We start from the raw sequence: 27607 nt of genomic DNA on the forward strand, positions 1-27607 counted from the left end.
GTTATATTTTTGGCCCTGAGTTATCTTATGAGAACCATTATAAAACTTGGTTATATTCAAATTTGTGGTTGTTTATCTACTATTCAGTTAGCATTTTTCATTTCAGATTTTGACACTTTAGGATGAAATCGATTTCGTTTCCAGAGTCTTTGAAAGTGATTTGGGGCTGCTGAAGTTTTTACGAAAAAAAAAAAAAAAGCAGCATGCCTGTCTTAGACTTCAATTTTACAGTACTTTCCGAACTTGGAAACCCAATTGACATTTTAACACAAGTTAGTTTTATATGTACTTTGAATCCTGAAATTTTCACACTTTTTAGTTAAACAAGCTATTTTTGGTGAATTTTACGGTATATGTTATTTCTGCATTTTGTATTACAGCAAGAAGTCCTTTATTTTATTTGTTAAAGTTACACTTGTAATTTTGGTTACTATATTTGTTGAGTTTATTTTATTTGTTAAAATTCCAATACCAATATTGTCCTCATGGAACCATCAATTATTAGGGTGAGGTTTTATCACAAAGTGATATCAGGGTGTGGAATATATATATATATATATATATATATATATATATATAAATTGTATATTATTTTGTTCTATTTTAGATGTGAAACATTTCTCTAAGGGTAGCTTCGAGGCCAAAAAAGATTAAATTTCGATATGAAGGAGGTATACCTGTGAAAACTTACATACGAGACATTGTTGCTTTAGTTAATGTCGATACCCGCGTTAGAAATTAAGGGTTTTAAGAAGAAGGATCCAACACGTTCGTTTGACTCATCTTTCTATACGTGCCTGTTGGTGATTCATAATTATATATGTTTGGATGATCTCATATTTCTAGATTCAACATAAAGTCTTGGAATTTTAATCCATTAGAGATTGTTAAACTGATGATATGTTAAATCATAATCCAATGGGTCAAAAGTAAAATCGCGTGAGTTGGAAACCAAATAACTTGGTTGAAATATACAACGGTTGTAAAACTAATGTTTGAGAGAGAGAATAGAGGGAGGGCCGGCTAGAGAAAGAGAGAAGGAGAGATGGGCTTGAGGAATTGATCCTTGTGTAATTCATGTTGCTTAGTGCTTTTATTTATACTAGTTATGATGAGTTTTACTTGCTTTACAAGTAATACAAGTTAAACAAGAAAAGACTTTTTAACCAAAATGGTCATTAAGATTTGTATACCTCTTTACTTTTGTCTCTGAGATTTGAAATCAATACAAGTGGTCTCTGAGATTATTCACCATGAATCATTTTGGTCCTTCTGAAAATAGTTATGTTAAATAAAAATTAAAATGACATAACTACCCTCAATCTAATAAACAATAGGCCAAAATGATTTAACAAAAAATGAGGGTATTTTTATCATTTTATCTTATTTAATGAAGATTTTTCACGGAATGACTAGAATGATTGATGGTGGATAAACTTGAGGACCAATTCTATCAATTTCAAATCTCAGGGACCAAAATGAGAAGTTATGCAAATCTCAGGGACCATTTTAGATAAAAAGCCACAAGAAAATGATCTTCTAAATCCTATAAGATTCCTATTTCTAGTTTACACAATCACACTAATTAAAAAAAAAAAAATACTATTTACAACAAAAATCTTAACATAAGTTTACAAAGTTGTGGAAATGCTCTCCATTTTTCTCATGGTGAACTAAACATGAGGAAATATCTAATTGGACTTCGGACAAGTCAATTACCTACTCTAGCATAATATACTTTGCCATTGCAAACTTGAACGTTTTAAAATAATTAATTACGAAATATCCAAAAGAGAATGCCACTAGACCAACAAACAGGAGAAGACATAGATGTCACGTTTTAATACCTAATAATAGTAGGGAGAATACTTTTGGCACAACATTTTAATACCACTTGAAGTCAAGTAATACATGTAATTAATCTCCCATAAGATAAATCATTTCATACATAAAAAATATCATGTTAAATTCACATGTAACACAAAAATACGCAAAATCATTGTTTTATATCACTTCTCCATAAATCTTTCTTCTCATGTGACTTATATGTATGTGGTGAGTAAGAGAAGTGATACAAAACCGATTCGGAATGGTAGTCGACACTCTACACATACAACAAATAGGCAAAATCATTTAGAACATATATACTTCTAGACTTTTTTATTTTCTTTATGTAAACTGTTCTGTAAATAGTTTTAACTTCTTTGGAAAATACAGATATTATCTGTAATTCTTCTATATTTACTCAAAAAAATTAAGAGGATGTTTTCCATATAGTTTTATTAGTAAAGCGATGTTCGCGCTCCAACTTGCACATAAGCGTATGAACACATTATAAAGCGTCAAAAGCTCTCTCCTCACACAGTAAGATCCATGCATAGTTTGCACACACACGGACACCATGAAATAGTAAAACCGCGTCCAACTGTCATTTTGTATCTTTCTCTGCCCTCCCACCTCAATGTTACTCAACCCTTCTCATTCTTTCTTCATTCGCAATGGCCCGAATCAAATTCATCGGCATCCTGAAAGACAAAGCCTCAATCCTCAAAGCGACTCTATGCATCAACGGCCGAGTCTCCGTACACCTCGCTGTCCTCCGCGCCACCACCCATGACCCGTCAAGGCCGCCTTCAGAGACACGAATCGCCTCCGTGCTCGCCCTAGGGCTTTCCTCCCGCCTCACTGCATGCGCATGCATCGAGGCCCTCATGGACCGACTCCACGTCACTCGGAGCGCCTTTGTTGCCCTAAAATGCCTCCTCACAATTCATAACATTATATCAAGAGGGTCTTTTATTCTCAAAGACCAGCTTGCTTATTACCCTTGTTTTGGGGGATACAATTTTTTGAATCTCTCCATGTTTTGTGACAATTCCGATTTGTGCATGCTGGAATATTCATCTTGGGTCAGATGGTACGCCGGTGTGATCGAGCAGAATCTCATGGTGTCTAGAGCAATTGGGTATTATCTCAATTCGACAAAAACCGATGGTAATAAAAGAGACAAGGAAGAGAAGGCACTTGCTCTTTTGGACTCGGATTTGGCAATGGAGATTGAAGTGCTTGTGGAATTTGTGGTACGAATTTGCGACGCACCCGATTCATTAGAACTTCAGAAGAACAATTTGGTATACGAAGTGGTGAGAGCAGCGGGCGAAGATTACAGGTCGATTCAGCGTGAAATTGTTGTCCGAGTCAAGGAAGTTGGAGATAGAATCGACTCAGTCGAGGGTTTGAGTTCGGATGAGTTGACTCGGTTGATTGACGCATTGGAGAGGCTGGAGAGTTGCAAGGGGAAGTTGATGCTATTGTTTGTGAACAGGAAGAGGAATGATGGGTTGTGGGAGTTGGTGAAGGAGACGAAGGCTAGGCTTGTGGAGATGCAGGAGAAGCGAGAGGAGAAGAGAGTGGTGGTTTTTATGGGTAGGAACGAGTCAGCCGAGTCGACTCAATGTTGGAACCCATTTCTTGAACCAGGACAGTTGTTGCTGTTACCATCTGGTGGTGCGTGGGTAGGCTTGGGACCGACACCAATAGCCGTTTGAACAGCAGATTATCGTGTCTTGTCGGGTTTTTGTACAGTGGTATGCATCTAATTGTATGTGTGAATTATATTAGCATTTATACATAAGCGATTACCAACTGTTAATAATACATTATGGAATATAAATGTGAACCGATGACTCATCATCACGCATTGCCCTTGTAGGAGAATACGAGCACTAGCTACTCCGTATATATGTTTCTAGATTAAATTAACAAAAGAGTTATCTTTTCGTAATCAACAAAAACGAAAAAAGTGACTTTTGATCTTCAAACAATGTTCTTTGGTGTGAACACCTAAAATGGGTACTTTGACAACCCAATATTTGGTGTCACAATTCTTCCAACAATGCGGCTGTAACAGTGTGAATGTATTTTGACATGCCAAAAAGAATGGTTGAAAGAATTTTTTTATTTTTGGGACAACAACAGCAACGGTGTGGCATTATTGTTGTTAGACAAAAAATTGAATGGGGTCTGTTTTTCTTTGGAGAGAAATGGACAAAAGAGAGAATGAAATTCTAGCCAGGTTTGCATTATTAACCCAAAAAATGAAGTTTGATTTTTCTCATGGCCTGGCTTTTGATGGGGTTTTCCATGACGTGTTTGACGAAATGACAATAAGATAATTCTGATGTTGATTGTGTTCTTATCTTAATTTCTTTCTGTGTGTTGCTAACTATGTTCGGAACAATAAAATGCTGACTTTGGTTATATTGTTGCGTTTTCAAGGCACTGTATGCTGTATATGTACCCAAAACAAAGAAAAGAAAAAATTAGAGTAATTAATCTTCATCACTTCATCCTGCCCAGTCAACTATAGTAGGCCTTTCATAATTGTTCTCCTAAAAGAAGTGGATGGAAATAATTGATAAGAAACGCCATTAAGAGAGAGTATTGAATTAAGAGAGAGTATTGAAGGAGTGTTGTGAAATAGACAGATTATGAGAGTTGAGTTTTGTATGCTTCAACTTGAGAATGGGTGAATCACAACATCCCTTTAGGGGTTTCACAAAATAGAGCATATACAACACTTGAAAAAAAAAAAAACACCCTATAGAGCATTAAACATGCTTCAAAGAAAAAGTCTCACTTGACTTCGATTATATTCAATTATCTTAGACGCGAGTTCAATACCAAATTATAACTGACACAAAGCTAAATATATACGGCTTCACTCCAATTAAAAGGTTGTATAGAAACACAAAGGTCGTTATTTCACCACACTATTATTTCTCCATACTACTATTTCACCCACATGCAGGTATCCATATATTTACAACGAGTTCTCTTTACCTATTTGTTGGGAAAACGTTTAAGAACTACTCTGTGGTTAAGCTTTTGAATTCACAGGGATGGCCTAAAAACCAAAATGCTACATCAAAGAAAGTTGGTTTAAAGTAGCTCGAAATATTTATGCTCAAATCATTCTGTTTCCTTTTTTTTTTTTTCATGTATATTCAAGAAACTAGAGTAGCCTAATAAACTGCAGGTAGCATTTCATGTATATTGTTGCTCCTCTGTCTGATCATCTGGATTAGGAGTTGACCACTTATTTACACGCTGGCTGGCCTTCTGAGCCTGCAAAATTTGTCAACCAATATTATGCTCGTTTCAGCTTGGACATTTTTTTTTTTTTTTTTTGCTGAAAAGAAACAAGTGTACACGTAGCTTTTATTTTTGGTGAAATTAAAGAAATAAGTGGCTTTTTTATGATCGAATCTTATACCTCTTTTTCCCAATCACGTCGCGATGTCACGATGCCCAAAATCACTGTTTGGACAGCAGTTCCGCCAAGGATCATCCCACCCCATATGCCCTATTTTTATATGAAATTTTAACAACCATATATAATGAGATAATGTAGTAAACTGATGCTTGAAGAGTTTGTTAGAAGTACATATAATTATGGAGTCAAAACACACAATAACTAGGTTGTCCATTGAGATAGATGAAAGAGCAAAATGTACCGTAACACCCAAGTCAGCGACCCATCCCATTACAAATCCTAGAGGGAGCCCAATAATGTAGTAGCAGAAAAGATTTATGTATGCCACCCATGCCTGCCATCCTGAGCCAACAGCTACTCCTGTGATACAAGTAACGACCATCTTCTTTACAAAGGAACAAAACACTAACGTTTTAGGCATAAAAAAAGTACCATTGTTAATTTTAAAGAAGTGCTATCGTACGAAGGCAGTTGTTGGACACCTACATGCATCTATGACCAGAATTAGCGCAGGCATGCACAACTAACAATAACAAAACGATTACTTCTACCTTCGCGACACTAATATTAAATCTGGAAGTGTTGTTTAAGCTCTTGAGATAACTCAAATGATGATGTGCAAAGTTAGAATTAGGATAGTTCAATGATTTGATTCCCACTTATGTTACCCAAAGACAAAACACGACCATCGTAATCACTCCACAGGAATTGAATATCTAAGACATGTAGCTAACAATTTATGAAGGGGAAAAATTTAACCTGACAAGACGGGTTGAACACCGTTAAGTAGAATTGTGATACCCAGGATGTAAGACATTTGATTAACTCGTTGGATGACTTCACTGCTTGTTGTGAATATGTATCCAAAACTATCACGGAATGCAATAATAAGTATGCAGAAGAATAGGGCAATCAAGCTGGATTCTGCCACAGATACTTTTGCTGCAAATTTTGCTGCCTGACCATTTCCAGCACCCAGCTCATTCGATACTCTTACTCTGTGAGAGCCATGACAAATTCTTTTTAAATTTTTTACTTCAATCATAATGCAGACTCACAAAAGTAGTAACAGATAAGATAAAAAAATCATTTACCCAGTTCCAGCGAAGAAGGCTAAATGAATCATGAGCTCCCAAGCATTCATAGTCATGCTGCAATAAGAAAAAAGGTCAAAACTCACTGTTGATATGGTCATTTGCATTTTTATCTTTTCACTAAATTACCAATTGCAACCCAAATTCGAATATATGCTAAGCAATGTTGATAAAGGTCTAGTACCAAATTGATAAGGCATCCACAGAAAGAGTCGCGTTCTGTAAGTGTCCAGTCATCAATATCAAGATTCTGTAGTACCAAAATTCCAAGCTGCATAAGTGATTAACAACAACACTTGAGATCAAGGATGATTAATTTTAAAACACGCGATATTAAACTGTCCAATCAAACCCTTATTACATTTCTAATCATCGAACCATAACAACACCAACAATTAGGGAAAAATGATCACTGTAATAAAATGCTTACAAGAAAATATTGACTTGATCCTTTTTAGAAGTAAAATAACTCTCTCACAAGAAACTTTAAAATTCTATTAACTGCCGACATACTGTGCATCTGCTGAGCAGTCCGGTATGTTGCTTAAGTTGACATAAATATTTTTCGATAATTAAAACTTCTCACTTAATGTTGTATGGAAAAAATTAGTAAAGCAGGGACATGGTTAACATTTAAAAGAAAAAGATTTACCAACACTTCAAATTTTTATGATAGAAAAAAAAAACATGAAGAAGAAAGGAGAGATCTATACCAAAGCATGACCCCAGAAGCAGTAGATAGTTTGACAAATTCCCAAAGGCCAGAAAAGGCCTCCATAGAGAAACCAGTCCAACTGAGTGGACACCAACCACATGTCACATATCCTAGTAGCACGAAAAAGGAAACCCACCAAGAGATATCCAAAGCAATAGCAGCACCCACAACCCCAAAGTCTAAAACATACACAAAAAGCCAACTTATCAAGGCATGAAACACCAAAACCACCAAGGCAACCCACAAAGTCACAAAGTTCTTCAGCTGGCTCTGCAAGAACCTCTGCAATGGGAAAAGAAACGCATAGCTGAAGTGCATGGGTAAAAGCCACAAAGACACCACTCCCGACATCTCTGCAACGTCATCGGACTGTCCTAATAGTTTCAGAATCGGAGAGGCGAAAATGTATATAGGCAAGAGCAGAATGCAACATAGGAACAACACAATCCATGACCTTTGGAGGTATATCCCCAACATATGGTGCCTCTTGGCCCCAAAAGCCTGCCCACATAGTGTCTCTAGTGCGCTTGCCATGCCTAACTGGTTGATTGTGACAAAAAAACAAAACAAAAATACAATTATGTCAAGACGTAAACATATAATAGAGCCCAAAGCTATTTCAATTGGCTACGGGTACCACATCATTTGATTTACAAAATTTTGTTTAAAAATTTGGTATCTTTAGCATTTCCCTTGCTCTATAACAATGTTAACTTTGAATAAATTAAAAATTTATTATATTGAAGAATTGGAAAAACCAAAGCAAACCTAGCAGCCACACCGTGAAACCCAAGTCCCCCACCCCTGCCCACCCCACAGGCGGTTCGGCGAGTCTGCGACAGCCTGCCCTCCCCTCCCCTCCCCACCCCACCCCACCCCGGTTCAAGATCTGGTGTGGATTGAAAGTTCTGCAACGAATAAAATGCAAGTCCACATTAATCGTTAAAATCAATCCCCCTTCACCAAAATCACATTTTAGATAAACAGCACTCTTACTGAAATCAAACTCAAAAACAACAAATGGAAACCAAAAAGTTCAAATTGATCATAGACCCATTAACCCATAACTTCGAAAATCGAAAAATTGAAAGAAAGAAAAAAAAAGGATTGTTAGAGGAAAAAATTGTATACTGTAGACACAAAATAGATGGGGGCGGGGAGGAGAGAGAGAAAAGGTTGCAGCCGGCAGGGTGCGGTGGTCAGGGTGGGCGGGGTCATGGGATGGGATAGCTGCTAGGTTACAGGTTAACAATGTACCGTTAGAGTTGAGTGATTGGAAACGTGTCGATTAACGACAAAGGAGACAGAGAGGGACACGGAAATAGGGACACCAGACCTCTGGCCATTTACATTTCTAGTTTGGAATTGTGTACAATTTGAAAGTCGGAATAGCACGTCACACAGAAAAAATTATTATACAAACAGACTAAAATTTATCGTATTTTGATCATTACCAGGAGACCAAAAGTGAAGCCGACAATGACATTGTTGGCAATGGAAATGGAAGCGAGTTCAACCACACCAAGGTGTCCGGCAAAGGCTTGTGTTATGACGATCATGGAGAAGGCAGACAAACGGCCGATGATGGCGGGACCGACCACGCGCCATAGTTTCTTGGATTCTATCCAAACTCTTGACCAAAGGTGTGTATTTTGTTGATCATCATCGGTGGTAGTAGTAGTAGTGTTTTTGCTTGATGATTCTGCTAATAGAGATTGGTGAAGATGAACTTCTTCTTCTCTGTCAACGATTCCCATCGTACAAATAATTTCCGGCCCAGTGGGTTGGTTAGTTGGAAAAGTAAAACTAAAAGAGTCGTGACTTGAATAACAGATAATAGCTAGCTGACGATTAGAAGTCGTTGCAGAAACGTTGTTTAAAAAGGTAGATATTAGCAATCCAGCCAGGTTCCCACCCCACAATTATTTTTATGGAACGTCGTGTCTGACGTCCAGAAACCCATAAACAGAAAAAACAAATCAAGGCAAGTGATGAAGTACAACAAACATTGGGCATCATGTAATATTTAATCTCCTTTGACATGATTTTAAAGATAAATGTTGAGAATATTGCCTCCGTTAGAGAGAAAGAGGAAACAGTAAGTTGGTTCTTTAATGCAAAGGAAGGCTATGTAGGAATTATATCTAATAATAATTCTTATATTTTAATAATTTTAAAATGTGAAGAAAAATGTTTTTATATCCTTTTACATCAAATAATTTATATCTAAATTAAGTTGGTGTCATTCTTTTTGAAGTGGAACTAATGTTTGTATATGAATCTTTGCCAGCCGAAAAAAATAAAAAAATTTTAACGAAAAACTTCCGGTACTGTTCATTTTAATGAAAAATTATATTTTTACATTAAAAAGTCAACTATGGTACTATTCACGTTACCCTTTATTTTGTCATTTTCGTTAAAACTCAAAGTTTTCAAGCCATTTTTCATTAATTTTTCTTAAAAATAAAGAACTGATGGATATGCCCTTAGCCAAATGACCACTGCTTATAGATGTAAAGTTACATCTGTTTAACAAGCAGCATTTGGATTTTATATAAACCTATGAATTCTAGTTGTGTAATATAGAGAATTAGCGAGTCAAATCTTATTCTTGAGAAATAAAGTTTCTTCATTTTGTTTCTCTCATTATTTGTTGTTCAATTCCGAATCATATCTTGAGAGTACGAAATATATTGGGCTTGTTTTCGAATTATAGATTGTTGAAACTTAGGAGACGGTCTCCTACCGAACTACAAGCACAAGAGTAAGGAAGAAATTCTGTCTTGATAACATTGCATTTATGCAAGTCTCAATTTTCAAGTTTGTCAATATTTCTAATTTTTTTCTCTAATTGTTTAACTTTTTTCTATTTGAACATTTCGTCACACAGTGGGCAATCTGGTCATATTTTCTAAGAGTACCTATCTATAATATGAAAAGAAAAAAAACTTGAATTTTCAATTCTATTAGGTACCAATGCATCGTTCTCAGCCGGAGAAGAAAAAGTCATCCTTGAATTTTTAAATACTGATGATTGTAGTGTACGTAGAGAAAAGCCTATAAAAACAAGACCTAGCAGGTAAAAACCACCATTGTTTAAGATCTAGCAGTTCGAGGCCATCATTGTTTAAGATCTTAGCAGGTAAAAAACATCATTGCTTGACCACGTACGAATTTTACAGAAATTTAAATCCGATTATCCAAATATAACACAAAGTGGATTTATTCCATTTTATTTATGTTCCTCTAATTTATTGTCTCGGTTAGAAGTCGACCAGTTGTTCACACGCTGCATAGCCTTCTGAGCCTGCATATAATTGATCAAAACCATTGTTGGACTTGGATTACAACAGTGTAACTTTGACTTGTATACTTAAAGAAGAAGGATAAATAACCCGAAATTCTTATGTTTATTAAACCATACCTCCATTTCCCAATCATGTCTTAATGTCACGATGGCCAATATCGCTGTTTGCACAGCAGTTCCACCGAAGATCATCCCACCCCATATACCCTGTTTTCCATTTAAAATTTAATCAATTAGTTGATCCTTTGAGATTTTATTGTAAGTAGTAACACATGAATTGGAATTCAAACCGAGGCTATTCAGAAGGCATATCCTAGCCAGAGACTAAGAAAACCAAATGTGTAATTTTGACTGTCTAAATAGTAGTAACACATTTTTTACATTTTTCCGTACATTAAAATGATGAATGATGACGGTAACAATGGATCAAGATCCTTTCCTGATCTATGTATGGGGATCCTCATGACCAAGAAGTGTGGGCCGTTGAATGAAAATCCAACGGCTACAAACAGGGAGGTCCCTTTAAAGTTATAATAATTATAGCCGTTGGATTTTCATCCAACGGCCCACACTTCTTGGTCATGAGGATCCCCATACAAAGATCAGGAGAGGAACCTGATCCGGTAACAATGCACATTCTATAGGAAAAATCAGATCACTTTGTCTAATGACTTCTTTTCAATGTTGCAAAAAAATTTCGAATTCGAATATTTTCCACTGCTTGAGGATGTAAAAGAAATCATTCGAGGAGAGAACATTCTGTGTAACTTCGAGAATGAAACATACCGAAACGCCGAAGTGGAGAGCCGATCCCATTACAAATGCAAGTGGGAGCCCAAAAATGTAGTAGGAGAGAAGACTTATATATGCCACCCATGCTTGCCATCCTGACCCCACCACCACTCCTGTGAATATACAAAGATGGATTTGAAAGAAAAACAGAAGCACTACTGTATATAGAGAGTATAGAATAGACCATGTGATACCAGTATTAAGGTTAATTATTCTACCACCAATTTACTGTTAAAAACTTGATGAAGGATCAAAGTTAACCTGCCAAGACGGATTGAACACTGTTAAGTAGAACTGTTACGGCCAAGAGATACGACATTTGATCAACTGCTTCGATGACATCAGGACTCGATGTGAATACGTGGGCGAACTTGTGATGGAACATGATAACAAGTACACATAAGCACAGACCGATTGAAGCAGATTGTGCCATTGAAACCTGTTGTGCAAATTTAGCTGCCTTCCCATTTCCGGATCCCAGCTCATTTGCCACCCTAACTCTGTGAGTTTCATAACAAGAATTTCAGAAGACTCTTGAAGAATTACATGCTAGAAATGCATTACAGTGCGTAAGTAAATAATGTCACAACCAAGAATTACATGACTGAAAGAGATGATAAATATGGTACGTACGCCGTGCCAACCAAGAAAGCCAAATGAATCATGAGGTCCCATACATTTACAGTCGTGCTGCAAGATGTAATCAAACCAATAATCAGAATGGCAAACGACCAATTTAAGTCTGCTTTGTTAACAATTTAATTTTTAATTTTTGAGTTTTACATTTTGTGTTAGCGACAAAGGAAAAATATATGGAAGAAATGAGGATGAAGAAAAGTGGATGAAGGACTGGGAAATATGGGAAGATATACAAGGAAAGACATAATGAAAACCTAAAATTAAAAATCAAAAACTAAAGTTTTAATTTCAAGATTTTGCTTTCATTCATTTTTCCTTTTTTCTTCTCATGCATATCTCATCGTCCTTCTTCATCTCTAATTTCCTCTATATACTTCCTTTCATATCTGAAGCACAAAAGTAAAATGGTTATCAAATGGACAACTTTGTACTTTTCAGATAGATCCTTGTAATCTTGAGTTTTAAGGTCTAAGTCCTTATAAGGTTTTGATGTATTGAAGTCCCTGTAGTTAGGTTTCACTTTTGAACAAGTCTCATAATGTCTCACACACGCATCTTCTTGTTAACTATATTTGAAAAATTAGCGAATTGAAGAGAAAATCAGAAGAAAGATGAACACAGAGAGTTTGGAGAGAGAAATATGAGATTTGTGTTAATTAAAAAAGAAATATTACACAATTCTGTTTTTATAAGAGAAAACCTAACTACTCTAACCAAATACTAACAAACTTACTATATTGTTGACTTGTACAATCATTTAACTAATCATCTAACTAATGATGTGGAACCTTAATACACTTACCATATTGACAAGGCATCCACAGCAAGAGTTGCTTCCTCTAAGAACCCAGTCATCAGTATTAGGATTTTATAGCTCCAGAATTCCAAGCTTCAAACAAAAATAAGAACAAACAATAGTTGGCTAAAACGTGTCTGACTGTTAAGTATGGTACAAATGTATATGTGCAAGAAAAATAAAAATAAAAAGAGCAAATTAAGGAAGAAATTTAGTACCACAGCAGGACCCCAGAAGCAGCAGAATATTTGGCAAATTCCCAAATCCCAGAAAATGCTTGTATTGAGAAACCAACCCAACTCAATGGACAACCACCAGACACAACATACCAAAACAACCCCAAAACGCAAGCCCAGCATGAGATATCCAGAGCAATGGCAGCACCCACAATCCCAAAATCCAACACACTCACCAAAACCCAAGTTACAACTGAATGAAGCACCAAAACCGCCAACGAAATCCACAAGGTCACAAAGTTCTTGAGCTGGCACTGCAAGAACCTCTGCAATGGGAACTGAAATGCATAGCTGAAGTGCAAGGGTATGAGCCACAAAGCCACCGCCCCAGACTGCTCCGCCACCTCATCAGACTGTCCGACTAGTTTCAGAATCGGAGACGCGTATAGGTACACAGGCAACAGAAGAATGCAGCACGAAAACAGCACAATCCATGACCTTTGCATGTATATGCCCAGCATGTGGTACTTTTTGGCACCAAAAGTCTGCCCACATAGAGTGGCTAGAGCGCTTGCCATCCCCAACTAATTGATTGCCAAAACAAAAAATATATATAGTTTACAATTACGATTTTGTTCATGAGTTAGATCCTTACGAGTGAGGAGCTAATCCTTAATTTATGCAATTCACAAGATGACACGTCAACAAAAGGATAGTGATTTTACACTCTTATTTTCTCGTTCTGCACTAATCTCCTTATTTTTAGTCCCTTCTCCTGTGATTTATTGTATTCAAGGGATAGAAGGGGGGAAACAAACCGGGAGAAGTGCACGGGAAGAGAAGGGGAGTGTGGAAATCACATACCTACACAATACTGACTCATTACACATGCAATAACTTTTGTTGTTTTCTTTTGCTTATGTGTCATATGGAGGAAAAACTTCTTATAAGAAGCCAAATATTTTCCCTTTTGTTATCAATTTCGGCAAATTACCAAGTATTATGATTAAGGTTCCAAGAAACATTATTGAAATCAGACTAAAACAAATAGAAGAATGTAATTAACCCATATCATAATATATTTTATACATATATACATATAAATGTCAAGAGTAAAAAAAGCCAACTGTATATATTTACAATGTCTATCTGTGAAATAACCAACAAAATATATAAGAGAGTAAGTGTTTGATATGTATACCAAGAGACCATAACCAAAGCCAACAATGATATTGTTTGCGATGGAAATGGAAGCAAGTTCAACATCGCCAAGGTGGCCAGCAAAGGCTTGGGTGATGACAGTCATGGAGTAGCCAGCCAAGCGGTTAATGATATCAGGACCTACAATGTGCCATAGTTTCTTGGACTCTATCCACACTCTTGATAAAAAGTCGGTCACTATTTTCTTCATCTCAGAAGTACTTGATGATTCTATCTCCAATAGGGAATATTTTTGGCGGTCCATTACTTTTTCCTCGACACTTCCCTTCATCAAAACAGTTTCTTGTTAACTAATGGACTAGATGACAGGGTAGGTTGGTCTCTGATTAAAACTACGGTTAAATGAAGACAGCTTCAATTCTTGACTAAGTGTGGATGTCCACATTGAGGATTGTGAGTTCGGAGAAATGTTTTATGTTGATGCCCACACCTGTTATAATATAGATGGATGACATGGTTGATATTTGATAAATTACTTTTGTAATATATGCCTCAGTGCCTTTTTTCCCTTATCAAGCACAAATTTCAGATTAGAGAGGATTAATTCAGTAAAGAACTATAAAATCGGTTCTTTTTTCATCCATTTATAGAGACTCTATTCAAAAGTAAAGGAGATCGTAACCAAAAAAGAGATTAAGAGAATTACTGTTGAATGAACATCTAATTAATGAGTTAAACGGTGCAATAAGTTAATTATGTTTCGGATTCTTAAAGTCGAATGAATGGACGAGTAAGGAAAAAAAATTTATATCCTTTCTTCCTTAGTTGCAAGCGACCACGTACGTTAGTAAAAAATTTGTTGACAGTTTTACCTCGACAAATAAAATTGTCATAAAGGTTACACAAACTGAGGGATCAATAATGTAACGCTTGTAACTTAGAGGATCGTTTAATACAACTTTTATAAAGTAGAGGTCATTCAGTACTACGGTATAATGATGTTCTTCTTTATTTGTAGGTGAGAGGTTTTGGATTCGATTCTTGCCAAATGCTAAATTGAACCATATTATTGTTGGCCCATTTTAAAGTTAAGCTCGTCTTTCTCTTAGTGTAGACACTATCGTTTGCTCAAAAAAAAAAAAAAAAAGGGAGAAGAAACTATTACGAACCGCAAACTAAAGGGGTGCGGAGTATGTAAAGGACCAATATACTAATAACGGACAAAACGAATTGCAGTACATATATAATCAATTACAACGCAGCATCTCACTTATTTTTTTTTAATGGTTAAAAGTAAGCCACAAAGTTCAAAAAACAAAACTGAAAATATGTCTTTAGCTTCTAAAACTCAATTGTCTCTGCATAAAACTTGATATAGATTCCACATCAATAAATTCATTAATTATATTTGACTTTACACATTGAAAAGTTTTTTGATGCCTAAACTACCCCTATTTTAATATTTGATGTATACAATTAATTACATGCGGATTGTAAAGGAGAATTAATGATTTTGCAAAAATAAAAAAAAATAATGTTATAAATTCATTGCCTAATATGTAATAACAATAAAGCATGCCTAATATATGTAATAAGACATGCTTAATAAAGTCAATAAAAAAAATATTACACTAATTAATTTACCTATATGTAAATTTATGATTAGCAAATAACTTATATTTTGTAGGTAAATTAATATTGAATCAAATAACATTCCTTCATTTGTAGGCAATTTATTTTCCATGTACTATTATATATACATATATATATATGTATTTATATATATACATATATAATACATGTCACATCCCGACCTGGGGTGGATCACTTCCCGGGCCTGCTCCACCACCGTAACACGATATTATCCGCTTTGGGCTTACCATTCCCTCACGGTTTTGTTTTGGGGAACTCACGAGCAACTTCCCAGTGGGTCACCCAACATGGGATTGCTCTAGCCCCCTTCTTGCTTAACTTCGGAGTTCCTACGGAACCCGAAGCCAGTGAGCTCCCAAAAGGCCTCGTGCTAGGTAGGGATAGGAATATACAAATAATGATCACTCCCTTGGGCAATGTGGGATGTTACAATCCACCCCCCTTAGGGGCCCGACGTCCTCGTCGGCACACCACGGCCAGGGTTAGGCTCTGATACCAATTTGTCACATCCTGACCAGGGGTGGATCACTTCCCGGGCCCGCTCCACCACCATAGCACGATATTGTCCGCTTTGGACTTACCATTCCCTCACGGTTTTGTTTTTGGGAACTCACGAGCAACTTCCCAGTGGGTCACCCATCATGGGATTGCTCTAGCCCCCTTCTCGCTTAACTTCGGAGTTCCTACGGAACCTGAAGCCAGTGAACTCCCAAAAGGCCTCGTACTAGGTAGGGATGAGAATATACATATAATGATCACTCCCCTGGGCGATGTGGGATGTTACAATACTAATTTGTGGATAGATTTTCGATAAGATTTTCAACCAATCCCGATGCGCCATGTGTCAGTATTTGTTTACAATAATTTAGCCGAGATTTCGATCAGATTTTCAACCAATCTTGTCATGCCACATGTCATTATCCGAACGTACTATTTTGTGGATAGATTTCCAATTTGATTTTCAACCAATCTTGACACACCACGTGTCACTATCTGTTTACAATAATTTAGCCAAGATTTCGAAAAGATTTTTAACCAATCACGTAGTGCCATGTGGCATTGTCCAGAACCTCATCCTTCCTATTTCTTGTCCATATAAACCCTACATTCCTACATCCATCTTCATTCACACACCAAACTGAATCCTTTTTTTTAGCTCATAATTATTCTTCATTGTTTTTAAATCTTGAGTTCTTACAATGTGTTTGTCAAGGAGATTGTATGAGCAACAAAAAAAATTGTTGGCATAACAGGAAGAATTGTTTAATCTCAAGGAAGGTAGAGATGAGGCTTTCCCAATGGAAGAGGATGAGGATGCTGAACATACAAGGCAGAGGGCCTCACATTCCTTTCATGTCATGGAAACTATGGGTCAGATATCCAAACCCAGACGTGCTGCAAACTTGGATAAAAAGCGGGAAATACGAGGTAAAGATCTCTTGGAATATTATTTTATCCCCCCCAACAGTTTATGCCTTGATCATATTTTTAGACGTCGTTTTAGAATGCTATGAAGTTTGTTCGACAAAATCATTAGTGCTATTTGCAACCATGATCCATACTTTGTGCAAAAAAATTGATGCTTTTCATGTTCTAGGTCTTCTTCCTGAGTAAAAAATTATTGCTGCCTTACGGATGCTTGCATATGAAGTATCTGCAGATCAAGTGGATGAGAAAACGAGTATGGGATAATCAATAGTTCTAGAGTCCCTGATGCAGTTTTGCTCCACAATCGAAGCCCTCTACATCGATGAGTACCTCTAGAAACCCATGCCAAGGGACATGCGAAGGCTTCTAAAGAAGGGTGAGATGCGAGGCTTCCCTGGCATGATTGGAAGCATTGACTACAGGCACTAAACTTGGAAAAACTATCCAAGTGCGTGGCAAGGAGCTTATGGCGATAGAAAATGAGCCAAAAGTATCATTTTGGAAGCTGTGGCTTCATTTGATACATGAATTTGGCATGATTTTTTTGCTGTTCCAGGAGCTTAAAATGACCTCAATGTGCTTACCTAATCTCCAGTGTTCCATAAAGTGCTGCAAGTAAAAGCACCGAGAGTCACATATTCGGTCAATGGCCATAAATACGAAGGAGCATACTACCTAGTAGACGACATTTACCCAAGGTGGACAACGTTTTTCAAAACAATACCACATCCACAAAGTGAAAAAGAAAAACACTTTGCAAAATGTCAAGGGGGTGTAGGAAGGATGTGGAGCATTGTTTTGGTATCCTGCAAGCTCGTTGGGCGATTGTCAGGGTTGCTGCCAGAATGTTTGATGTTGAGGCTCTTCGATCTATCATGATGACATGTATTATTCTCCACAAAATGAGTATGGAAGATGAGTATGATTATGATGCCGTCGATGAATACAAACCGGACACGATGAACAACTCAAGAACATGTATCTATTATGCTCATGATCGCATTGAAGATCCCGTGCAACACGAGCCATTGGAACGGGATGGACGTTACAATCAATTGATCGTTGAGCGGTACACTTCAATGCAAGAGCCATACTGGCACTTAAGTCGTCAAAGTAACTTGATTGAGCACCAAATGGGATTGCAACAAGGTGAAGATAATTAAAATGAGCTTGTGGTGGAAAAATAAAGTTCTTAGTTTATTTAGTGTGTTTTTTTTTAAGTTTATTTGGTGAGTTTTTGTAATTTTATTTGGTGTTTTTTTTTAAGTTTATTTGGTGAGTTTATGTAATCTTATTTGGTTATTTTTTTTTTTTTTAAGTTTATTTGGTGAGTGTATGTAATCTTATTTGGTGTAATAAATAAGAAATTACATAAAGTACTACAAAAAAAAATAAGAAATTACATAAAGTACTAAAAATAAATAAGAAATTACATAAAGTACTACAAAAAATAAGAAATTAAATAAAGTAGTACAAAAAAAAAAAAAAAAAATTCTACAAAGTCTGAGGAGCTAGGATATGTGGTGCTAGGATCTGTGTAGCTAGAACCCTCTCGACTTGATTCCTCGTCTCTTGCACGCCTCCTTCACTATGGCGAGCAAGTTCGTCCATATATTTTGTGTAGTCATTTTTGGAAGAACTCCCTTTTTTCTTTGCCGCCTTTTTACCTTGAGGCCTTAGGAATCGACGAGTCGACTGGTCTCCAACACTTCTTTAGATGTCCCTTCCCGCTCTTCAAATGTGCCTTCTTCCTGTTCGGCTGTCACTACAAAAAAAAAAGGTCATTTGCGAGGGTCAAATGGCATCTAAAAAGGCATTTTGCAGTCGCAAATACTTTTTACGATGGGAAAAAGCCCTCACTGGGGGTCACAAATTGATCCATTAGAAATACTTTTTTTGCTTCATTTACGACGCTTTATGGCTTGTCGTTACTAGTTATCTTTTCGTCATAATTGATTTTTCAAAATGACAAATTATTTTATTTTTGACATGTCTGTGTGGTCGCAAATACTTGTATGGCCGTCAAATATACTTTCCAAACAACATCTATTTTTTGAAATGATTTTCTTACGACCAAAACATTATGTCAAAAAATGATTTTCCAACAATAAAATGTTGTTTACAAAAGCACACAATCGTCGCAATTACGATAACCGACAATTAAGAATTGTTGAAAATACGCACAAAAATATATTTGTGAGGGTCAAGAGTCATTGGAATTATACATTTCCGTTGATCCTACTTCGTCGGCAAAAATAAAAGGATACAAATACAATTTTTTTTAATTTAATAATATTTTCAATGCCAATTTTTATTGAAAGAATTGTTTTATATTAATAATCATATATTCAACTACATATACAAAAAAAAATCAATGTAAAAAATTTACAAGTACTTGTTACAATCCTATGATATGTCTTAAACGCTAGTTTTTCATGTCCACTTTAACCAACTGTCAAGGAGTTTGAATGTAGTGCTACGACCATTGATCCACAATTATTATCTTTATTCTGCAAAAAATTAGAATAAATAAATAAATTAAATTAAATTAAAAAAAAACTTATATCAAGCACAATATAGTTGTAAATTGATAAGAAACCCAAACAATGAAAATCAGAAAATAAACATAAACCCAAACAATATAATTGTCAATTGTCAAGGTGTGAGAATATATAGCAACCACCAATCTATACCATAAATAATGCAAGTGAGTAGTTGAAGTGAAAAGCAAAACTATATGCACAGTTTAACAATTCAAATGTTTCATAGTTTCGGGATTATAAGGACAACTATATCATATAAACTGAACCATAATCACAAGTTCACAGAGAAGTTAAAGTATATACCAAATCACAAGTTCACAAAGAAGTTAAACTGAACCACACACATGCTGAGATCCAAAACCAGCCACAAAGCTATCACAATACATACTTTAAACATTCTAATACTATAACCCACACACTGCATTACATATTCCAACATTCACGCAATCCAATTCAAACCCAATTCATAAATCTACCAAAAATCAAACCAAGAAATTGAATCGAGAAATTTGTTTATTACCTTCTATGAGCTTTGGCATGGAAAAGTTTGACCATCTCATTAGTAGACATGTCGAGAAGAGCATCTAAATCGACGCCCATGTACTCACTAGCGTTGTACTTTGAGCTTCCATAACTGAATACCATTATGTGACACGGTATAATTCTTTCATCCAAATGGCACATGCAAAACAATGTTTACATGGATCTGTAAACCAAGGAAAATCAGCACAGTGAAATTGGAATTATTACATTACTGTAGAAAAGAGAGACAGAGAAACAAAGATAGAGAGAGCGAGAGACAGAGAGACCTTTGTACAAACTGTTCTTTATTACATTGGAGCTTTTCCCTTAACATCTCAATCAGAACAAGACATGCTTATGCGCATACGTAAGAAGCAAAGTGGATCATCCCACTGATTTTTTTTTTTTTTATCACAATGGACATTTTCCAAATATATGGCTTACCAAGATTTATTCAAGCTTAAGTTATTTAATGAAATTGAGGGAAACATCTTTAATTTACTAACCATATGATGGCCCTTGAACTAGTTAAGTGGAGAATTGGTCTTTTGCGGCGCACAAAAAGTGCCGTAAATGGTTATACATGGCGTGAGCCCCAAAGCAATAAAAGCCCTGTCATAAAAGATGTTTTGTCTAATATGACGTTCTTTAGTAGCCATGAATCATTTTTATCCAATAGTACAAACTAAACTAAGTACAACACTACTACTATAACAGATTCACAGAGTACTAGGCTAACCAACAAAGTTAACAATTTAAGTACTAGTCTAAGCCCCAGTGTTATTCTACTACTACAACATGCTCAGATTATTTGGATTTTCAAAACAAATTATTTGGATTGCAGTATCACTATAAGTCTATAACATCTCCATCTCCTTTGCAAAAGTAGAACCTTGCTAAGTACCCCATGTGACCTGGAGGTTCGAGACATGCACACAAAGAAACCCAAGTCACTGTGCAATCCCAGCCAAATCAGACAGAGAAAGAGAGAGAGAGAGAGCAAAATTAACAAATCCCCAACACCATAATTAAAACTCCTTAGAGTTCTGAAATAGAACCAAGTCTGAAACTAAACATTAAAAGTTTGCACTATGATTCTAGAATTATCTATTCCTTATGATGACTTGTAAACTAAAAATCAAAAGTTGTGATTTTGTATTCGATGACAGATCGAAAACAAGCACTAAGTGGTTACTAATTGACAAATGGTCTTACTGTCAGCACCTGAAATAACAAAGCCTAATTTTGCACTCAAATTGCCTAAAATTAAACAAATTATAGTTAACATTTGATTCCAGAATTGACCAAATCCAAATTCAAATCACTAAAGCTAGAAAACCCCAATTTATTTCAATCTTAAATCCCTAACTGCATACCTTATTTAGAACATATATGGTGGTCAAGAGTCGAGACCATCAAGTGCAAGTGGTGGGAGAGTTGAGAGTTGACAAGAGATGATGGTGGTACCATGGTTGGAGACGAGAGATATCGTGGCCGCTGGGATTGGGAGATACCAATTTCTAAGCCATAAAGTGAGAAAGGCTAGCAAATGCAAACTACCCTGCAACCTAATCATCATCCACCATCATTCATAAAAGAGAATAAGCATAGGGGTGGTTTTTGAACAAGAAAAATATTACTGCGACAAATTATAGGTTGTGGAGTGCAGATGTGCAGGTGGATGGCTGTTAGAGGCAAGAATTTGCAAATTCAAAACCAAATTTATAAAGCAAAAAGATAAAAATATGAAAAACATTCAACCTTAGAACATTGGCTGAAAAACGGTGGTCTTGTGAGTCCAAGAGATGAAGATTAGGTATGGATTTGAGTTTTGTTGGAATGGATCTCTTGGGTTCTTGAATTTTCGACGGTGGGCAGCAAGCGACTTGGAAAAGAGGCCACGAATTGCGACCGAGTGATGGAGAGAGAGAAGCTGTGAGAGATTTTGAGAAATGAAGGATGTATGCTAGGGTTTTGTTTCTGAAAGAGGGAAAGTTTGTGAGAGAGAAATGAAAAGGAGGAGAGAGCGCTAAGGCGTTCTCTTTGGAAATACAGTTTAGTTTTTGGGCGCTATACCAAAATTTTGGCAGCCTGCCAAAAACACTTTTATGATTTAATTGCTAGATTAAATTCAACGGTAATGATTTAATCTTACATATATCTCACATATGTAAGATTAAATCTTATGGCTATTATTGTAGTTAAGATTTTAATTGTTTCTTAATTAATGTAGAAGTACAAAAAAATATACAAACGAAAATTCAAAAAACTAACATTCGGATACCACAAAATATTATGTTCTACTTAATGGAAGTATAAAATAAAATTGTTGAATCTATCGTTTTGAAGGAATACACATTCTACAAAACTAGTTTCAACGATCCAACCGTCAAAGTTGTTTGTATATGCTCCAAGATTGCATACGTAAAAAATCGCAAAAAATGGACATTCAGATATTAGGTAATGGGACAAAATCTTTCGATGGTTATAAACGAAAACTCACGATTTAACGGTTATTTTAACTCCGATTTTGATGATTGTTTACAAATACACTCCTCAACCCTATAAGAGTACGATGAATGAATTTAATCTTCAATTTAAAATATTTGCACTAGTGGATACCACAAATTATTATGTTCTACTTAATGGAATTATAAAATAAACTCCAAGTGTTTGTTGAATCTATCATTTTGAAGAGATACACATTCTACAAGACTAGTTTCAATGATCCAACCGTCAAACTTGCTTCTATATGCTTCAAAATCGCATACGTAAAAAATGGCAAAAAACAGACATTTAGATATTAGGTTGTAGGACAAAACCTTTCAACGGTTATAAACGAAAACTCACAGTTTAACAGTTATTTTAACTCCGATTCTGATATTTTACAAATATACTCCTCAACCCTATAAGAGTACGATGAACGAATTCGATCTTCAATTTAGAATATTTGAACTAGTGGATACCACAAATTATTATGTTCTACTTAATGGAAGTATAAAATAAACTCCAAGTATTTGTTGAATCTATTGTGTTGAAGAGATACACATTCTACAAAACTAGTTTCAACAATCCAACTATCAAACTTATTTGTATATGCCCAAGATCGCATACGTACAAAAAAAAAACGCAAAAAACAAACATTCATATATTAGGTAACGAGACGAAACTTTTCAATGGTTATAAACGAAAACTCACAATTTAGTTATGGAAGTGATGTGGTTATACTTTGTTCAATGTCCAAGACAAATGTTATGAGTTAACAAAGGCATGCAAATTATTTCTTTATTATAGAATACTACGTTAAGTTATACACCTTTTTGCATAACTGTTTTATTTTAAATTTATGGTCCAATCTTCTCCATATGTATTCTAAGTTATATGATCTATTTATTGTAGAATTTAAATTAAGCATCAAACTTATTTCAAGAATATTCCAATGACACTTGTGACCATTAGTAAATAATTGATTCCAACAAAACCATATGCCTTAAAAATTTATTCTGACAAAGAAAAAATTTTGTCGGAAAAATATGATTACTTCCTACAACAACTAAGCACCCTTGAAAATATAAAGGCATTACCAAGATGACTTTTTTTTTCCCTCAAAAATATAAAAACATTACCGAGAGCTTTTTTTTCCCTCGAAAATACTAAATCAATTTCGTTAACATGAGTAAACCTTCAGAAATAACCATTCTATTTCCGATAAGATCTTTGCTTGTCATTAATACAATTGGCGCCAATTCTTCCCGCCAAACAAAACTGCATTTCCGACCAAACTTGAGACTTTTTCCAAAGACATTATGTGCGTTGGTAATAAAAATTTGTTTCATGCCATGTTACCGATGACCCATATTTTATGGCCACAAAGTGTGCTTTTTACGACGGTTTTTTTGGGCCCTTGGAAAATCTTCGTCAGTAATGACTACTTTTTTTGCAGTGTGTGTCTACTTATGGCGAACTGTGTAGAGGGATGTCGTGCATGAAAAATTCTGGACTGGTTGGCACATGTTTGTATCTTGGACAATCTTTGACAACATCCCAACATTCTCATTTGGTGAAGGATTTCTTCTTGTTCTTCGCATTGTAGAATGCTTGTGCTTGTAGTGTCTAAAAAAATGTGGGATAAGACAATATTATAAATGCAGGTGTAACACAAATAAATAAATTAAAATATTGATGCAGGTGGAATACATATAAATAAATAAAAATATATCACTTGATCCGCTAAAGGATATGTTGAGTTTTGTCCAACGACCTTGAAGACCTTGACTACTTCTTGTGCGATCTCCAAGCCTATTGCATAACACTTCCCTAATTCTACTCCACATTTCTCGCAACTCCATCTTATTACCTGTAAGCGGGTCATGAGTAATTTGAACCCAACATTGATACAACGTGACGTCTTCAATGACCGTCCACGTAGCCATTTTTTCCACACAAAAAGTATACGAAAGCTTTGGTTGAAAGTGTTGAAAATACTAAAATGTGTTGTAAGGTGGAAGATGATGGTTAGGTATTATAGAAAAACATAATTTTTTTTTTATTTTTTTTGCATTTTTAAACAATTTTTATTAATTTAATTAATCTAGACCGTTGGATTTGAAAAAGATTCAAATCCAACAGCCAACAGTCATAATTCTGACCGTTTGGTTTTTGTTTTTTGTTTTTTGGACAAAAAGCGTAGACCGTTGAGCTTGGGATCGGATGGTCCAGAACGTGCCACGTCAACTAGCCGTTGGGTTCCAATTTCAATTTTTTTTAACCGTTGGAAATCTAACGGTCCATAACGAGCCACGTGGCCACTCACAGGTAGAAATTGGTGAGCTACAATGGTGGGCCCCACCGCCTTTTTTTGTTGGGGACGTGTGCCCATTCGTGCATGTTTCCCACATGCCTAACGCAAAAAAAAAAAAAATATATATATATATATATATTAATGGCCTGTGACATCATGCTGACGCAAGCCTGATGTCACATAGGCCGTCCCTTGGGTCAGCACATTCTAGGCTGTCTTGGAGACTGGCTTGGGCTGGGTGCTAGCCCATTAGGCTGGGCTGGAGCAAAAAAATGGGAGGCTGGCCTATTTTGTGTGCTTTGAGCCGGCCTACCCCAATGGGGTGGAGCTACTTTTACAAACAATGACCTCATACTAGCTCGACCATTGCTTCTTATTACACGCCATTCCAATTTTAGCAAGAGTATTTTTTTAAACAATAAAAAAATAGTAGGTGATTTTTTTTTTTTAATTGTTCTTATATTCTTCTTATAATTTGTTAAAAAGTTATAACACAGTTTGATGCCATGTGGATGTTGAGGGATATGAATCCTTTGCAAAGCCATCATTTGATTCATGCACCGGAACCTCAGAAGGAAAAGTACTAATACAGAACAAGTGGATTACTGGATATCCTATGATTATTCCGATACAAATATAATGTCCAAAACCTCATTGCTGTAATACAATAGTGGTTAAGTATATGTCTCTTTCATGTGATGCTTAATGACAACTACATATACTCAGAATTCGAGATTTCAGGTTGAGAAGAAGGTTACTTCAGATAGCCACCTTGAGTAATGAACATAATATCTCATGTATATAATTCTTAAGAGAAAGAGCTATACATCAAATTAAACAAAGATAACGATAATAATGTGTTAATAACCTATAAAATAAAATAAAAAGAATTGTTAAACTAAGTACGTGACATGTGAAGAAAGTTGAAGCTCCTTTATAAAATTAATTGGTAATATGTGGAGTAACTCAACTACTTATATACACAAGTAAGACTTCTCATTTTTCCGATATGAGATCCACTATCAACCACACCCTCTTATGTGTGGCAAATTTTGAAGCCTAACACATAGACAACACGACGTAGAGCACGTGTGATAGACTTGACACATAGGACAATCTGTTATGATAGCATAAAATAAAACTAATTAGATATATGGAGAGTAGCCCAACAGCTTTTTCAATATTTTGATCACAAAAGCAAGCTTTCCATGTTAATTATTATGGTTTAAGTACATTTTTTTAAGATCGCGATGGATAATGTTGGAATTTATTGGTTTATTTAGAAAATTAATTAGAGATTTGATTTTGTATGAGGGTCTATTTGGTATTTGATACTATATGTTTTTTAGGTTTAATTCTTTGTAAATATGACTTGTAATATAGTTTGAAAAGTAAGTCAGCTAAAATGTAGCTTTCAATTTGTAGTCATTTTAACATTCTTGTTCATTTAATTTCCGTTAATAATATTCATAGTATCATAGTTTGTTTATTCGTCTGTTTGATCCTCTAATTTTCAACTAATAATGGATTGGCAAAACTCTATATATAGACAAGGGCAATATTGTGTTCGATGATCCTCCATTTTGGATTGTTCACTTACTATACAGGATGATATATTTGGAGCGGTTCAGATTTGAGCTATAGAAATAAAAATACTTTTCTTCTTACGAGAGAATTAAACTAGGGATGTACTGACAAAAGATAAAGCTATAGTGATTCCAATATAAACTTTAATAAAAGTAAATTACATGTTGTAAATATTATTTAATATATATATATATATATATATATATATATATATGATTGGGTAAATCACGGTTAAATTGGATTTTAGCTTACTCATTATTCTTACTGATTCTTTTCTATTAGACAATTTCTCCTCTCCCTCCCTCCCTCCTTAAGGAAAACCACACAATCTTTAAGCGTTCTACAACCCCTCTCCACTCTCTCTCTCTTGCCGCATCCTCTTTATACCCTTTAGAAAATCGGCCACAATATTACGGACATAATTGGAAAATGGTAGCATGTATATGGGGAAGGAAGAATATGAAATACTTTGCTGGCGTCCTTAGATATGCGAAGTTTATGATGCGATATAAAAAATGACAACTTTTGTTGAAAGAATTATTTTTAAATGGAAGGCCGGAAAGGTTGCTACTTGCTACCTTGTTGCTATATATTTAACAGTTGGACTATTTTGTTTGCAATTTGCTTAGGGCTCATTTGAAAGTACTCTTAAAATTCTTAAAAGTACTTTTAGTGAAAATGTTTTTGGGTTTTAAAAGCACTTAAAGTGTTTCCTGCATGAAGCAGAGAACTGATGCTTCTTGCAGCAAAAACTTTATGTGCTTTTCGAGGATTCACTTGCATTTTACTAATGATTGGTTTTAAAAATATTTTCACCAAAAACATTTTGAATCATTTAAAAGTACTTCCAAACGATATCTTAATCTATGATCTAAAAAAGCACAAATGTATTTTTATAAAAGAGCAGTACAGCACTAGAATGCATAGAACAAAGTGATTATCGGCTCTGATGAGCTTGCAAAGTGGATAATTTTTTGCTAATTTCATCACGCGATTGTTTTGTTTATTACAAAATTTAGTTGAGCTTTTAGAATTTAGATAGAGACCCACCCAATAATGCATACGCTTGGAAAAACATCCTAGTGTTGTAGAAGCCTTCGTATTCAAAGGCCACTACT

General features: G+C 35.4%; 3 protein-coding genes across 3 annotated transcripts; 1 reads left to right on the plus strand and 2 right to left on the minus strand.

Moving 5' to 3' along the window:
- The first annotated feature begins 2498 nt into the window (after positions 1–2498).
- On the plus strand, positions 2499–3693 carry LOC103962475 (putative clathrin assembly protein At4g40080). Its single transcript, XM_009375177.3, has one exon. It carries the CDS (start codon positions 2499–2501, stop codon positions 3546–3548), a length of 1050 nt encoding a protein of 349 aa, XP_009373452.2. The 3' UTR covers positions 3549–3693.
- Positions 3694–4705: 1012 nt separating this feature from the next.
- On the minus strand, positions 4706–9092 carry LOC125476034 (protein DETOXIFICATION 27-like). The gene is made up of 8 exons (XM_048581742.1): positions 8539–9092; positions 7083–7624; positions 6554–6640; positions 6370–6426; positions 6035–6273; positions 5517–5635; positions 5276–5365; positions 4706–5127 (listed from the first exon to the last, which is right to left on the minus strand). Exons 1-8 carry the CDS (start codon positions 8839–8841, stop codon positions 5047–5049), a joined length of 1518 nt encoding a protein of 505 aa, XP_048437699.1. The 5' UTR covers positions 8842–9092; the 3' UTR covers positions 4706–5046.
- Positions 9093–10170: 1078 nt separating this feature from the next.
- Positions 10171–13499, minus strand: LOC125476104 (protein DETOXIFICATION 27-like). Its single transcript, XM_048581828.1, has 7 exons — positions 12837–13499; positions 12625–12711; positions 11817–11873; positions 11445–11683; positions 11178–11296; positions 10509–10598; positions 10171–10391 (listed from the first exon to the last, which is right to left on the minus strand). The coding sequence occupies exons 1-7, from the start codon at positions 13370–13372 to the stop codon at positions 10317–10319; spliced, it is 1203 nt and encodes a 400-aa protein (XP_048437785.1). The 5' UTR covers positions 13373–13499; the 3' UTR covers positions 10171–10316.
- Positions 13500–27607: the final 14108 nt, after the last annotated feature.

The sequence above is a fragment of a genome, unplaced genomic scaffold (genome assembly GCF_019419815.1).
Source record: "Pyrus x bretschneideri cultivar Hongxiangsu unplaced genomic scaffold, Pyrus_bretschneideri_v1 Contig17, whole genome shotgun sequence".
In the NCBI taxonomy this organism is placed as follows: domain Eukaryota; kingdom Viridiplantae; phylum Streptophyta; class Magnoliopsida; order Rosales; family Rosaceae; genus Pyrus; species Pyrus x bretschneideri.

Excerpts from the sequence above, each read along its gene's own strand:
- LOC103962475 (XM_009375177.3), top strand. The coding sequence starts at position 2,499 with ATGGCCCGAATCAAATTCATCGGCATCCTGAAAGACAAAGCCTCAATC.
- LOC125476034 (XM_048581742.1), bottom strand. The coding sequence starts at position 8,841 with ATGGGAATCGTTGACAGAGAAGAAGAAGTTCATCTTCACCAATCTCTA. Across the intron at positions 6,641-7,082 it reads GCTTCTGGGGTCATGCTTTG|CTTGGAATTTTGGTACTACA; the intron begins GTATAGATCTCT and ends TCACTTATGCAG. Across the intron at positions 6,427-6,553 it reads GTGGATGCCTTATCAATTTG|CATGACTATGAATGCTTGGG; the intron begins GTACTAGACCTT and ends TTCTTATTGCAG.
- LOC125476104 (XM_048581828.1), bottom strand. The coding sequence starts at position 13,372 with ATGGCAAGCGCTCTAGCCACTCTATGTGGGCAGACTTTTGGTGCCAAA. Across the intron at positions 12,712-12,836 it reads GCTTCTGGGGTCCTGCTGTG|CTTGGAATTCTGGAGCTATA; the intron begins GTACTAAATTTC and ends TTTTGTTTGAAG. Across the intron at positions 11,874-12,624 it reads GTGGATGCCTTGTCAATATG|CACGACTGTAAATGTATGGG; the intron begins GTAAGTGTATTA and ends TACATCTTGCAG.